At 39.6% G+C, this 16361-nt stretch overlaps 1 protein-coding gene across 4 annotated transcripts in view; it reads right to left on the reverse strand.

The window, feature by feature from the left end:
- Window positions 1-16361, reverse strand: part of CFAP92 (cilia and flagella associated protein 92 (putative)) — a 79767-nt gene that overhangs the window by 38852 nt on the left and 24554 nt on the right. For 3 of the 4 annotated variants that reach the window (XM_045493976.1, XM_045493977.1, XM_045493978.1), the window contains one exon: window positions 14034-14218. The exons of the other annotated variant lie outside the window; for it this stretch is intronic. In XM_045493976.1, coding sequence (XP_045349932.1) covers window positions 14034-14218 — 185 coding nt within the window. The remainder of the gene's footprint in view (window positions 1-14033; window positions 14219-16361) is intronic. 4 annotated transcript variants of the gene reach the window in all.

Raw genomic sequence — 16361 nt, forward strand, 5'->3', positions numbered from 1 at the left:
TTATCCACGGGATACAGCTATGCTGTTTCGAAGGGCCACATGCGCCCCCATGTTTATAGCAGCACTATCAACAATAGCCAAAGTATGGAAAGAGCCCAAGTGTCCATTGATGGATGAATGGATAAAGAAGATGTGGTATATAGATACAATGGAGTATCACTCAGCAATCAAAAAGAATGAAATCTTGCCATTTACAACTACGTGGATGGAACTAGAGGGTATTACGCTAAGCAAAATTAGTCAGAGAAAGACAAATATCATATGACTTCACTCATATGAGGACTTTAAGACACAGAACAGATGAACACAAGGGAAGGGAAGCGAAAATATAAAAACAGGGAGGGGGACAAAACACAAGAGACTCTCAAATGTGGAGAACAGACAGAGGGTTACTGGAGGGGGTGTGGGAGGGGGTGGGGGGGATGGGCTAAGTGGGTAAGGGGCACTAAGGAATCTTCCCCTGAAATCATTGTTGTACTATATGCTAACTAACTTGGATGTAAGTTTTTTTTAATTAAATTAAATTAAAAATAGCCTATAAGGCTACCAGCAAACTTTTCAGCAGAAACTTTACAGGTCAGAAGGGAGTGGCATGATATCTTCAAAGTACTGAAAGGGAAAAATCTGCAGCCAAAAATACTCTATCCAGCTAGTCTATCATTCAGAATAGAAGGACAGATAAAGAGTTTCTCAGACAAACAAAAACTAAAGGAGTTCATGACCACTAAACCAGCCCTGCAAGAAATATTAACAGGAAATCTTTTTATTTTTTTAATGTTTATTTGTTTTTGAGAGAGAGAAAGAGAGAGAGAGTGCAAGTGGGGGAGGGCAGAGAAAGAGGGACACACAGACACAGAATTCAAAGCAGGCACCAGGCTCTGAGATGTCAGCATAGAGCCCGACGCAGGGCTCGAACCCATGAACCGTGAGATCATGACCTGAACCGAAGTCAGACGCTTAACCAACTGAGCCACCCAGGCGCCCCTTAATGGGAACTCTTTGAGTCTAATGGAAAGAATACAGGTGAGAGTATGAAAAATAAAAACTACACAAGCATTAAAAATAAGTATTTCTTTGAATATGAGTCAAGGGACTCATAAAGTAAAAGGATGTAAAATATGACATCATATGACACTAAAACATGGGAGGGAAGAGGAGTAGAGAATGGGTTCAAACATATGCAACCATCAATTTAACAGACTGCTCTATGCAGAAGATGTTATATACAAACATAATAGTAACCACAAATAAAAAGACACTAATAAATATGCAAAGAATTAAAAAAAAGAAATCCAAATATATCACTAAAGAAAACCATCAAACCATGAAAGAGAGAAAGAGGAGAAAGGATCAGGGAAAATCTTCAGAAACAACCATAAAACAAGTAATAAAAAGGCAGCAAATACAAAACTATCAATAATTACTCTGAATGTAAATGGACTAAATGCTCCAATCAAAAGACATAGGGTGTGGGGCACCTGGGTGGCTCAGTCAGTTAAGTGTCCGACTTCGGCTCGGGTCACGACCTCACAATTTGTGAGTCCAAACTCCACACTGGGCTCGCGGCTGTCAGTGCAGAGCCCACTTTGGATCCTCTGCCCCCATCTCTCTCTGCCCCTCCCCTGTGTGTGCTCTCTCTCTCAAAAATAAGTAAATATTTTAAAAATTAAAAAAAAAAAAAACCTTCTCCAGAATAGATTACATATTAGGCCACGAGACAAACCTCGAGAATAGTGAAGTCATAACATGCACCTTTTCTGATCACGACACTATGAAACTAGAAGTCAATCACAAGAAAAAAACCTGGAAAGATCACAAATACATGGAGGTTAAATAACATGCTAGTAAAACAATGAATGGGCCACCAGGAAATAAAATAAGAAATTTTTTAAAAATACATGGAAACAAATGAAAATGAAAACACAAAGCTCAAAACCTTTGGGACACAGCAAAGGTGGTTCTAGGAAAGATGTTTATAGCAATACAGACCTATCTCAAGAAACAAAAAAATCTCAAATAAACAACTTAACCTTACACCTAAAGGAGCTAGAAAAAGAATAACAAAACCTAAAACCAGCAGAAGGAAGGAAACAACAAAGATTAGAAAAGAAAAATGATACAGAAACTAAAACAAACAAACACTAGAACAGATCAATGAAACAAGCAGCTGGTTCTTCAAAAATAATAAATAAAATCGATAAGCTTCTAGCCAGACTTATCAACAACAACAAAAAAGTGGAAAGGAGCCAAGAAAATAAAAACATATAAAAGAGAAGAGAGATAAAAATAAAAAATTAAATTAAAAAAGAGAGCAGGGATAACAACAAACACCACAGAAATACACACAATTATAAGAGAATATTATAAAAAACTACATGCCCACAAATCAGACAACTTAGAAGAAATGGATAAATTCCTAGAAACATATAACCTACCAAAACTGAATCAGGAAGAAATAGAATTTGAACAGATTGATTACCAGCAAAGAAATTGAATTGGTAGTCACAAAACTCCCAACAAACGAAAAATCCAGGACCATTTGCTTCACAGGTGAATTCTATCAAACATTTAAAGAAGAGTTAATACTCCACACCTGAAAAACAAATAACCCGTGAAGAAATGGGCAGAAAACATGAATAGACACTTCTCTAAAGAAGACATCCGGATGGCCAACAGGCACATGAAAAGATGCTCAACGTCGCTCCTCATCAGGGAAATACAAATCAAAACCACACTCAGATATCACCTCATGCCAGTCAGAGTGGCCAAAATGAACAAATCAGGAGACTATAGATGCTGGAGAGGATGTGGAGAAACGGGAACCCTCTTGCACTGTTGGTGGGAATGCAAATTGGTGCAGCCACTCTGGAAAACAGTGTGGAGGTTCCTCAGAAAATTAAAAATAGACCTACCCTATGACCCAGCAATAGCACTGCTAGGAATTTACCCAAGGGATACAGGAGTGCTGATGCATAGGGGCACTTGTACCCCAATGTGTATAGCAGCACTCTCAACAAGAGCCAAAATGTGGAAAAAGCCTAAATGTCCATCAACTGATGAATGGATAAAGAAATTGTGGTTTATATACACAATGGAGTACTACGTGGCAATGAGAAAGAATGAAATATGGCCCTTTGTAGCAACGTGAATGGAACTGGAGAGTGTGATGCTAAGTGAAATAAGGCATACAGAGAAAGACAGATACCATATGTTTTCACTCTTATGTGGATCCTGAGAAACTTAACAGGAACCCATGGGGGAGGGGAAGAAAAAAAAAAAAAGAGAGGTTAGAGTGGGAGAGAGCCAAAGCATAAGAGACTCTTAAAAACTGAGAACACAATGTGGACTTTTCAGTAAAAAAATAAATAAATAATAAATAAATAAATAAATAAATAAATAAATAAATAAATAAAAACTGAGAACAAACTGAGGGCTGATGGGGGGTGGGAGGGAGGGAGGGTGGGTGATGGGTATTGAAGAGGGCACCTTTTGGGATGAGCACTGGGTGTTGTATGGAAACCAATTTGACAATAAATTTCTTATATTGAAAAAAAATAATGAAGAGTTAATACCTATTATTCTCAAACTATTTCCAAGAATAGAAAAGAAAGGAAAACTTCCAAATTCATTCCATCAGGCCAGCATTACTCTGATACCCAAATCAGATAAAGACATCACAAAAAAAGAACTATAGGCCACTCTCATTGGTGAACACAGATGCAAAAATCCTCAACAAAATAATAGCAAACCAAATCCAACAATACATTTAAAAAATTTTTTCACCATGATCAAGTGGAATTTATTTCTGATTTGTAAGGGTAGTTCAATGTTTGCAAATCAATCAACATGATGCATCACATCAATAAGAGAAATGATAAGAACCATATGATCATTTCCACAGAGGCAGAGAAATCATTTAATGAAGTATGACATTTATTCATGATAAAAAAAACCTCAACAAAGTAGGTTTAGAGGGGAAATACCTCAACATAATAAAGGCCTTCTATGAAAAACCAACAGCTAATATCATTGCCAATGGTGAAAAACTGAGAGCCTTTTCCGTAAGGTCAGGACCAAGACAAGGATGCCCACTCTCACCACTTCTTAAATGACAAATGACAATCAACAGATGCTAACACCAAATGACACCTCTTGGAATTACCGGACAAGAATTTTAAAGCAAGTATGAACATTACTGAATCAAATGGAAAAAAAAATTTTTTTTAAGTCTCAGCAAAGAAATAAAGAAGAACCAAATGAAAATTTTTATTTTTTTAAGTAGGCCTCACACCCAGCATGGAGCCCAATGTGAGGCTTGAACTCATGACCCTGAAACCAAGACCTGTGCTGAGATCCAGAGTTGGAGGCTTAATTGACTGAGCCACCCAGGCACCACCCAAATGGAAATTTTAGAATTGAAAAATACAATAACTAATATTTTAAAACTCAATGGATGGGCTCAATAACAGAATGGAAAGGACAGAGAAAAGATCTGGTGAACTCGAAGATAAAACTATATACATTATCCAATCTGAAGAACATAGAGGAAAAATAAGCTAAAAACAAATGAGCTAAAACTTCAGGGACCTGTGGGGACTATAACAAAAGAACTAAGCTTCGTGTCATTGGAGTCCTAGAAGGAGAGAAGAACAAGGGTAGTGCTAAAATGTATTTAAAGAAATAATGGCTGGAATGGGGGGAGGGTTAAGATGGCAGAGGAGTAGGGCAACCCTAAGCTTGCCTCCCCACACCCCAAACAGCTAGATAAATATCAAATCGTTCTGAACACCCAAGAAATTGATGGAAAGTCTTAGAGAACAAAGCTGCATATTTACAAACAGAAAAAATGACCCGTGGAAGGTAGGAAGTGCAGACTTGACTTGTGGTAGAAAAGAGCCCCAGGTGCTGTGGTGGGAAGGGAGCCCTCAATGCGGAGAGAGTAGCTAGAGAGAGACAGAGAGAAACGATGGGTAAAAAAAAGAGTGAAAATGTGCATGGGGGATTCCACAAGAAAACTGCCCCCCAAAACCATTGACAGGAAAAAAGGAGAGGATTTCAGTACTGCCAGTTTTTTTTCAGTTTGTTTATTTATTTTCACAGAAAGAAAGTGCACACGTGAGCAAGGGAGGGGCAGACAGAGATGGAGAGAGAATCCCAAGCACGCTCTGTGCTGTCAGCATGGAGCCCTACGTGGTACTCGATTTCATAAATTGTGAGCTCATGACCTGAGCCAAAATCAAGAGTTGGATGTTCAACCAACTGATGCAACCCAGGTGCCCAACAATATCACCAGTTCTTATAAACAGCAGAGCACGCAGAGTCTGAAATTTCGGACTTCAGCCCCTGGTGATGCTACAGCAAGGAAGTGGGGTGGAGCCTTAGGAGCAGGCAGCACGTCTAAAGATCCCCTGGGTCACATGGGGAAAAGCAGTTCCCCAGCTTGGAGTGCATTTGGTAGAGGTGATATGGCCTCTCCATGGTTAAAAGACCCAGTGGGCACCATAGAGCTGCCCCGTTCACCAGTATAGGAATAAAGACACCAGCTGAGGGCAGCAAACCCTGGCACCAGCTGTGTGTTGCGATTTACCATAAATACTGAGCCACTACTGCTGCACAATCACACAAATGTTTTCTGGGACAAGCTGGCACCAGCCACAGCACAGCGAGATCCTCCCCCAGAGGATTAGTGCTGGTCTGAAGTGTGGGGATCTCTGAAGTGTGGGGTTTTGAAACACAGCCATACCTGAGAGATAAGGCACAGAAGGGCAGCAGCACCTGGCAGGCAGACAGCTTGGACACAGACAGGGTGAAGGTGGGGATCTAACAAAAGCTGGAGATACAGGAAGGCTGACTGATCGCATGTCTGTGAGGGTATGGACCTTCCACTCCAGAGACTAGAGAGAGGGCTGAAGTCATTTTCACCCCTAGCCCACCAGCACTGACTGACTTCAGTGAGCTTAACAGCACCACCAAGTGGAGAACGGAACCATTACACCAAGCCGTGCCCACTGCTCCCTCCAGGCACATCTCCAATAGGGCAAGTCCACCTGAGAATCAGAACAGCAGTCCCCTCCCCCGAAGACCAGCACAAACCCCTTGCCCACACCAAGTCTACTGATCATAGAGTGCTGCAAAGCTTCAGTTCTAGGGGAAACAGGATCTAGCTTCCTTCAGGTTTTTGGTTGGTTGATTGGTTGGCTGATTCTGTTTTTGTTTTGCTTTGTTTTTCTTAGATACAGAAAGAGCAAGTTTTGTTTACTTACTTATTTTTTAATTTTTGTCTTTTTTTTCTATCAAGCTTCTCTTAACAAGCAGACCAAAGCATACCTAGAATCTAGCTTTCTTTATTTTATTTAAAATTTTTTTAAATTTAAATTAAATTAAATTTAATTTTTCCTCCAAAATGACAAGATGGAAGAATTAATCCCAAAAGAAAGAAGGAATAAATGACGGTCAGGGATTTAATCAATACAGATATAAGTAAAATGTCTGAATCAGAATGTAAAACAATTATAAGGATTCTAGCTGGGCTTGAAAAAACAACAACAACAACAACAACGACGACACTAGAGAATCCCTTATTGCAGAGATAAAACAGCTAAAATCTAGTCAGACCAAAATTTAAAATGCTATAACCGAGATGCAAATCTGAGTGTATGCCATGCCAGTGTGGATGGATGAAGCAGAGGAACAAATTAGTGATACAGACGACAAAATTATGAAACACAATGAAGCTGGAAAAAAGTGGTAATGGATCAGAAGGTAGACTTAGGGAATTCAGTGACTTATTAAAACAGAATAACACTCATATCATAGAAATCCCAGAAGATGGAGAGAAAAAGGGACAGAAGATTGATTTGAACAAACTATAGCTGAAAACTTCCCTAATCTGGGGAAGAATGCAAACATCCAAATCCAAGAAGTACAGAGAATTCCCATTAAATTCAACAAAGGCTGGCCATCACCAAGGCATATCATAGTAAAATTCACAAAATACACAGACAAGGAAAGAATCCTGAGGGCAGCAAGGGGAAAAAAGTCCTTAATGTACAAGGGAAGACAGATCAGGTTCTCAGCAGATCTGTCCACAGAAATTTGGTACACCAGAAGGGAGCTGAAAATGGGGCTCAAACCCACGAACTGTGAGATCATGACCTGAGCCTAAGTCAGACACTCAACTGACTGAGCCACCCAGGCATCCTGACCATGCATATTTTCATACCACAATGCTATGAAACTTGAAGTCAACCACAAGAAAAAAAATCGGAAAGACCACAAATACATGGAGGCTAAAGAACATCCTACTAGAGAATGAATGGGTTAACTAGGAAATTAAAGATGAAATAAAAAAGTATACAGAAGCAAATGAAAATGAAAACACAAGTCCAAAAACCTTTGGGATGCAGCAAAGGCAGTCCTAAAAGGGAAATATATTGCACTACAGGCTTACCTCAAGAGCAAGAAAAGTCTCAAATACCTAATACTTTAGGTGTAACCTAAATTTACACCTAAAGGAGCTAGAAAAGGAAGAGCAAATAAAGCCTAAAGCCAGCAGAAGAGCAAAAACAAATGATATAGATACAATAAACCCCAGTAGACTAGATCAACAAAACTAAGAGCTGGTTCTTTGAAAGAATTAATAACATTGATAAGTTCCTAGCAAGACTTATCAAAAAAAAGATAAATGACCCAATAAAATCACAAGTGAAAGGGGAGAGATCACAACCAACACCACAGAAATACAAACAATTATAAGAGAATTTTATGAAAAATTATATGCCAAGAAACTGGGCAATCTGTGGAAGAAATGGATAAATTTATAGAAACACACAAACTACCAAAACTGAAACAGGAAGAAGTAGAAAACTTGAACAGACACATAACCAGAAAAGAAATGAAAATTGTAATCAAAAATCTCCCAACAAACCAAACTCCAGGGCCAGATGGCTTCCCAAGAGAACTCTACCAGACATTTAAAGAGGATTTAATACCTATCCTTCTCAAATTGTTCCAAAAAAATAGAAATGAAAGGAAAACTTCCAAATTCATTCTACAAGGACAGCATTACCTTGCTTCCAAAACCAGATGACCCCAATAAAAAGGAGATTTACAGGCCAACCTCCCTGATGAACATGGATGAAAAAATTGTCAACAAGATACTAGCAAATTGAATAAACAGTAAATTAAAAGAATTATTCACCATGATCAAGTGGGATTTATTCCTGGGCTGCAGGGCTGGTTCAATATTTGCAAATCAATCAATGTGATATAACCTCATTAATAAAAGAAAGGATAAGAATCATATGATCCTCTCAATAGATGCAGAAAAAGCATTTGACAAAATCCAGCATCCTTTCTTAATTAAAATGCCCATCAAAGTAGGGACTGGTGGAACATACCTCAACATCATAAAGACCATATACAAAAGACCCACAGCTCATATAATCTTCAATGAGGAAAAACTGAGAGCCTTTCCCCTATAGTCAGGAACATGACAAGGATGTCCACTCTCACCATTACTATTTAATACAGTAGTGAAAGTCTTAGCCTCAGCAATTAGACAACAAAAAGAAATAAAAGGCATCCAAATGGGCAAGGAAGAAGTCAAACTTCGACTATTTGCAGATGACATGATACTCTATGTAGAAAACCTGAAACATTCCACAAAAAGATTGCTAGAATACATGAATTCAGCAAAGCTGCAGGATATAAAAGTCAATATACAGAAATCTGTTGCATTTCTATACATCAATAACAAAGCAGCAGACAAAGAAACCAAGGAATCAATTCCATCTGCAACTGCACCAAAAACAATTAGATATCTAGGAATAAACCTAATCACTTATGAATAGGAATTCAGTAGGACTTAGGAATAAATCCAGAACACTTATGAATGAAATTGAAAAGGACACAAAGAAATGGAAAAGCACTCCATGCTCATGGATTGGAAGAACAAACACTGTTAAAATGTCTATACTACCCAAAGCAATCTACACATTTAATACAATCCCCATCAAAATACCACCAGGGTTTCTCACAGAGCTAGAACAAACAATCCTAAAATTTGTGTAGAACCACAAAAGACCCCAAGGAGCCAAAGCAATCCTAAAAAAGAAAAACAAAAGTATCACAATCGCAGACTTCAAGCTATACTATAAAGCTGTAATCATCAATACAGTATGATACTGGCACAAAAACAGACACTAAGATCAATGAAACAGAATAGAAAACCCAGAAATGGACCTGCAACTATATGGTCAACTAATCTTCAAAAAAAGCAGGAAAGCACATCCAATAGAAAAAAAGACAGTCTCTTCAACAAATGGTGTTGGGAAAACTGGAGACCAACATGCAAAAGAATGAAACTGGACCACTTTCTTACACCACACACAAAAATAAATTCAAAATGGATGAAAGACCTAAATGTGAGACAGGAAACCATCAAAATCCTAGAGGAGAACACAGGCAGCAACCTCTCTGACTTGGCCATAGCAACTGCTTATGAGACATGCCGCTGGAGGCAAGGGAAACAAAAGAAAAAATGGAAGTATTGGGACCTCATCAAGGTAACAAGTTTCTGCACAGCAAAGGAAACAATCAACAAAACGAAAAGGCAGCCTACAGAATGGGAGATGATATTTGCAAATGACATATCTGATAAGGGTTAGTATCCAAAATCTATAAAGAACTTATCAAACTCAACACCCAAAGAGCAAATAATCCAGTTAAGAAATGGGCAAAAGATATGAATAGACATTTATTCAAAGAAGACATCCAGATGGATAACAGACACAGGAAAAAATGCTCAACATTACTCATCATCGGGGAAATGCAAGTCAAAACCATGATGAGATACCACCTCATATTTGTCAGAATGGCTAAAACTAACAACACAAGAACAAAATGGTGTTGGTGAGGATGTGGAGAAAGGGGAGTACTCTTGCACTGTTGGTGGGAATGCAAATTGGTGCAGCTACTCTGGAGAACAGTATGGAGGTTCCTTAAAAAACTAAAGAGAACCATACAAGAGACCCCAGCAATTGCTCTACTGGGTTTTTACCCAAAGGATACAAAAATACAGAATTGAAGGGGTGCATGCACCCCAATTTTTATAAGCAGCATTATCAACAATAGCCATACTACAAAGCCCAAATGTCCATCAACTGATGAATGGATAAAAAAAGATGTGGTATACATATACAATGGAATATTAGCCATCAAAAAGAATGAAATCTTGCCATTTGCGACAACATGGATGGAGCTAGAGTGTATTATGCCTTGCAAAATAAGTGAGAGAAAGAGAAATACCATACGATTTCATTCATATGTGGAATTTAAGAAAGAAAATAGATAAACATATGAGACAGGGGAAGAAAGAGAGGGAAACAAACTGTAAGAGACTTTTAAAGATAGAGAACTGAGGGTTGTTGGAGGGAGGTGGGTGGGGAGTAGGTTATACAGGTGATAGGTAGTAAGGAGGGCACTAGTTATGATGAGCACTGGTTGTTGTACGTAAGTGATTAATCACTGAATTCTACTCCTGAAACCAATACTGCACTGTTAACTAACTAGAATTTAAATAAAAATTTTAAAAGGAAAGAATAATGAAATAATAGCTGGAATTTCCCCAAATTTGGCAAAAGATGTAAGCCTAAAATTTCCATAAACTGAGTGAATCCATAGGATAAACCCAAAGAAATACACACCGAGTCATATCATAGTCAAACTTCTGAAAACCAGAGACAAAGAAAAAAAAAAGTTGAAAGCTACAAGTAATAAATGCCACCCAGCCTATTGGGAAAGACAGTTGATTTCTTACCAAAAAACCATACAGGTCAAAAGGAAGTGGCACAACTTCTTTCAAATGCTCAACCCCCAATTCTAAATTAAGTGAAGTTAGCCTTCAGGAATAGAGGAGAAATAGACATGCTCCGACAAAGAGAAACTAAGAGAATTTGTTGTTATCAGATCTACCCTAAAAGAATTACTAAAGGAATTTCTTGAAACAGAAATATTTTTTTTAAATCTTGGAACATCAAAAAGGAAAAAGAACACTAAAAAGAGCAAACCTATAGATAAATACACTTTTCTTCTCTTGAGTTTTCTAAATTATGTTTGACAATGAATCAAAAAGTATAATATCATCCTGTGGTGTGTATACATATACAATGGAATACTATTCCGCATCAAAAAGAATGAAATCTTGCCATTTGCAACAATGTGGATGGAGCTAGAGTTTTCGCTTATGCTAAGCAAAATAAGTCAGGCAGAGAAAGACAAATATCACATGATTTCACTTATATGGAATTTAAGAAACACAGAGGAACATAGAGTAAGGGAAGGAAAAATAAGATAAAAACAGGGAGGGAGGCAAACCATAGGAGGCTCTTAAATACAGAGAACGGACTGGGGATTGTCAGAGGGGAGGTGGACGGGGGGGATGAGCTAAATGGGTGATGGGCATTAAGGAGAGCCCTTGTTGGGATGAACACTATACATAAGTGATGAATCACTGGGTTCTACTCCTGAAACCAATACTACACTGTATGTTAACTAACTTGAGTTTTAAAAAATAAATTAAAAAAAAAAGTATAACATCATCTGATGTGGTTCTCGCCCATGTAGAGGAAATATTTAAGACAATTGTAAATGAGATAGGGTAAACAGATTTGATGAAAGGTAAGGTTTCTACATTTCACTCAAACTGGAAATATGTTGACACCAGTAGGCTGTGATAAGCTAGGTATGCATAATGTAATTCCTATAGTAACCACTAAAAACCTATATAAAGAGATGTGTTCAAAAATGCTGTAGATAATCAAAATAGAGTTCTAGAAAGCTTTCAAATAATCCACCAGAAGGCAAGAAAACAAAGAAACAGAAAGCAAATATTAAAATGGCAGACCTAATCTCTAAAATATCAATAATTACACTAAATGTAAATGGTCTAAATAAACCAATTAGAAGAGCTAGTGAATTTTAAAGAAAACTGCACTAAATGCAAGGGCATTATGCTGAAGCAGGGGAGCATATCTCAAAATGTCATACACTGGATGTTTCCATTTATATAACTGTTCATTTCCCAGGGCTGCCATAATAAATTACCACAAACTGGGTGGTTTAGCACAACAGAAATTCATTGTCTCACAGTTCTGGAGGCTACAAGTGCAAAATCATGGTGTCAACAAGGCCATGCTCCCTCTAAAGATGCTAAGGAAAGATTCTTCCCGGCCTCCTCCAGTTTCTGGTAGCCTGACACACTTCCTGGCTTGTGACAGCATAACTCTACTCTTCACATAGCATTCTCCCTATATCTCTTCATATAGTCTTACCTCTATGTTTCTACATCCAAATTTTATAAGGACAGCAGTCATATTGGATTAGGGCCCATCCTCATGACCTCATTTTAACTTGATTACCTCTGTAAAGGCCCAATTTCCAAATAAAGTCACATTCTGAGTTGCTAGCAGTTAGGTGTTCAACATATCTTTTTGAGGGAACACAATTCAACCCACAAAAATAACATTCTCAAATTGACAAGATTATAGAGACGGAAAACACATTAGTGGTTAGGGGTGGTGGGAGGTTAAGAAGTGGTTGTGACCATAAAGCGATAGCATGAGAGATCTTTGTGGTGATGTAGTAATTCTGTATCTTGAGTGCAATGACAGTTACATAAATCTACACAAAAGATAAAATGGCATAGAACTACACATACATTTATCAATATCTTGATTTTGATATTACACTATAGTTATATAAGTATAACCACTGGAAAAAAAACTGGACAGGGGTACCTGGTGATAGTTGGTTAGCATCTAACTTCACCTCAGGTCATGATCTCACAATTCATGGGTTCAAGCCCCACATCAGGCTCTGTGCTGACAGCTCAGAGCCTGGAGCCTGCTTCAGATTCTGTGTCTCCCTCTCTCTCTGCCCTTCCCCCATTCGTTCTCTCCCTCCCTCTCTCTCTCTCAAAAATAAATAATAAACATGAAAAAAACTGGGCAAAGACTACATAGGATCTCTCTGTACTACGATTGTAACTTCATCTGAACTTTTATTTCAAAATAAAAGTATAATACACAGATGTGGATATGCCCAAGCTAAGATACATAATTAATCAGTTTCAGAAGACAAGAAGAAGATTCTAAGTTAAAAACAACAACAACAACAACAACAACAACAACACACACACACTCAGGGGCGCCTGGGTGGCTCAGTTGGTTGAGCATCTGACTTTGGCTCAGGTCATGATCTCACAGTCTGTGAGTTCGAGCCCCACATCGGGCTCTGTGCTGACAGCTCAGAGCCTGGAGCCTGCTTCAGATTCTGTGTCTTCCTCTCTCTCTGCCCCTCCCTGGCTCATGCTTTGTCTCTTTCTCTCTGTCAAAACTAAATAAACATTAAAAAAAAAAACCACATTCAAAGCACATACAAAGGTTCAAATGGAACATAAAAGATGACAGAACAATGCCTTCAAAACTCTGAAGAAAATTAGAATTCTATGCCTAGCTAAACTATAAATCAAGTGTAAGGGTAGAATAAAGATATTTTCAGAACATGAGACCTCAAAACAATCACCTCTCATTAACCTGTTCTCAAGAATCTACAGGAAGATGTCTTCCAGCAAAACCAGAAAGCAAACAAATCAAGAGGAAGACAGAATCCAGGAAACAAGGATCCCACCAAGAAAGGAAAAAGGGAACTCCCAGGATAAACATCAGTGCTAAACCTGGTTGGTTCAAAATGAGTGAGCATCTAGGTGAGTGCTGTTACTGTATTCACGAAGCCTGGCGGGTGGGATCTGAAGGGAGGATCACTACCTGCACTTGAAGGACACCTGTGGTGCAGTGGGGAGACATCAAGAGTTGGTAGCTCTTAATCCCAGGAACCTAATCTCTCTCATATCTTGCTATGAGATCCTAAATGATTATACATCTCACATAAGGTCATGGTGGGGAAGTAGAGATGACACGGACAACTGGATGGGAAAAAGAGCTCTCAAGTCCATTTTTCTGGCTCACTCTTACCTCTAGTTCATGGATTGGCACAGGTTGTGATGGAAGGCAGGACACACACTTGATCTTTATGGTCAAAGGGTTTAAATCCTGCTTTTGCTCCTCAGTCATGATAGGAACTTCTGTTTTAAAACTCAAATAACAATCTAAAATGCTGGCAGACTTCCAACAGCCACAACTCATGACAGTTTGCCATCCTAGGAGGGACATACACAGAGCATTAGACTGTTACTCTTGAAAGCCCCACCACAAATACAGAGGGATCGGGCAACCTGACAAAAGCCAATGATAAATCGTAACTAAAAGAAGAAAACTTAAAAGAAAAAAAAAGCGAATTGGCAAACACCTACGGGCAGCATAGTATATGTCAGTTTCTCAAACTGAGGCCCCATAGGTCTCCTAAGGGAATTTACTTGTTGTGATTTAATCTTGATGATCACCTTGTAATATCAGCATTTCCTGAATCATCTACAGGAATACCAATGTTTGGGTGGTACCTTCAAGCAGTCTCATGTACTTGGTCTGGGATGTAGCCTCCACACTAAGGTTTTTAAAAACTTCTCAGGCTCAGGCGCCTGAGTGGCTCAGTCGGTTGAGCGACCGACTTCGGCTCAGGTCATGATCTTGCCATTTGTGGGTTCGAGCCTTGCGTCAGGCTCTGTGCTGACTGCTTGGAGCCTGGAGCCTGCATCGGGTTCTGTGTCTCCCTCTCTCTCTGCCCCTCCCCCACTCACTGTCTCTGTCTCTCAAAAATGAATAAGTGTTAAAATAAATAAATAAATAAGTTCTCAGGCCATTTGTGGCTGCTGAAATTTACACTTAAATATAATTTAAAGGGGCGCCTGGGTGGCGCAGTCGGTTAAGCGTCCGACTTCAGCCAGGTCACGATCTCGCGGTCCGTGAGTTCGAGCCCCGCGTCGGGCTCTGGGCTGATGGCTCGGAGCCTGGAGCCTGGAGCCTGGAGCCTGTTTCGATTCTGTGTCTCCCTCTCTCTCTGCCCCTCCCCCGTTCATGCTCTGTCTCTCTCTGTCCCAAAAATAAATAAACGTTGAAAAAAAAAATTAAAAAAATTTATATATATATATATATAATTTAAAGCGCAGTTCCTTCACCACACAAGTCACATTGCAAATGTTCAAGTGGCCACGTGTAGCTAGGAGCCACTGGCCTGGACACCACGGATACAGAACATTTCCATCACTGCAGAAAGCTCCACTAGAGAGTGCTGCTCCAGGCAATTATTTTAGAACACAACACATAATGTCAGTGTCTCTGTTACAGGGCCCAGTGGTGCCACTTTCACTGTCGCAGTCCAGTGAGAAAAGCCTAGATGCTGACGTAGAATATAACTGGTACCAGATCAAGCATGGCGCCCCTTCCCCAATGGCTGCGCGATGGCGCAACTAGGGAAAAGGGTGGGTGAACTGAGCCACCGCGTGGCACACGGGTAGCAGTGAGAATATTTTCTTGCAAAAGGCATCTCTACATTTTACCAGGTGGAGACATACCAGGGTGGGGTGCGAGGGGAGGGGAAGAGGGAAATCCTCCAATTTAACAAGCAGAGAGGCCTAGGCTTAAATCCCGGATTAGATTCTCAGCAGCCATGAGAGGTACAAGCATAGGTTCTTTGAGGCTTCATGTCCTCATGGGCAAAACAGGCACAGATCCCAGCTTTCTTGGTCAGGAAGGTCAAGAAGGCTCATACATGTGAAGGTGCTGGGGATACCACCCAGCATACAGTGGGTGCTCAAAAAAATCAGTTCTATTCCTTTCACGACACTTGTAAATGCGTTTCCAGGGCACACAAAAACCCAGTCAGTCACACTCAGAAAGAGGAGTCACTTCCAGGAGCCCCTGCGTGGCTCAGTCATTTAGGCTTCTGACTTGGGCTCAGATCATGATCTCACGGTGTGTGAGTGCGAGCCCCGCATCATCTCTCAACTGTCAGCACAGAGCCCTCTTCAGACCCCTGTCTCCCTCTCTCGCCGCCCCTCCCCCTCCTCAAAAATAAACAAGTGTTAAAAAAAAAAAAAAAAAAAAACAAAGAGTAAAGAAAGAAAAGAGCAGTCACTTCCAAAACAAGTTATGGGCCCAGCGTGTCTGGCTATGTGCACAGGCCGTGAGCGTGGGGCCGTGTGCAGCTCCAGGGGAGCAGCCCTCAGTGCTCCCACATCTCTCTTTTCAACAGAGCTGACTCATTAAGGCCATAACTAATTATGATTTGTGTTCTAGAATTTTGCAAGCCTCTTCGTAGAAAAAGACTGCCCAATTTAGAAGAAATCTCCCGTGCAAACATGCACTCAAATCATCATTCAGAAATTTAGGGCAGGGAGAGCCATA

This window comes from Leopardus geoffroyi, chromosome A2 (genome assembly GCF_018350155.1).
Source record: "Leopardus geoffroyi isolate Oge1 chromosome A2, O.geoffroyi_Oge1_pat1.0, whole genome shotgun sequence".
Taxonomy (NCBI): domain Eukaryota; kingdom Metazoa; phylum Chordata; class Mammalia; order Carnivora; family Felidae; genus Leopardus; species Leopardus geoffroyi.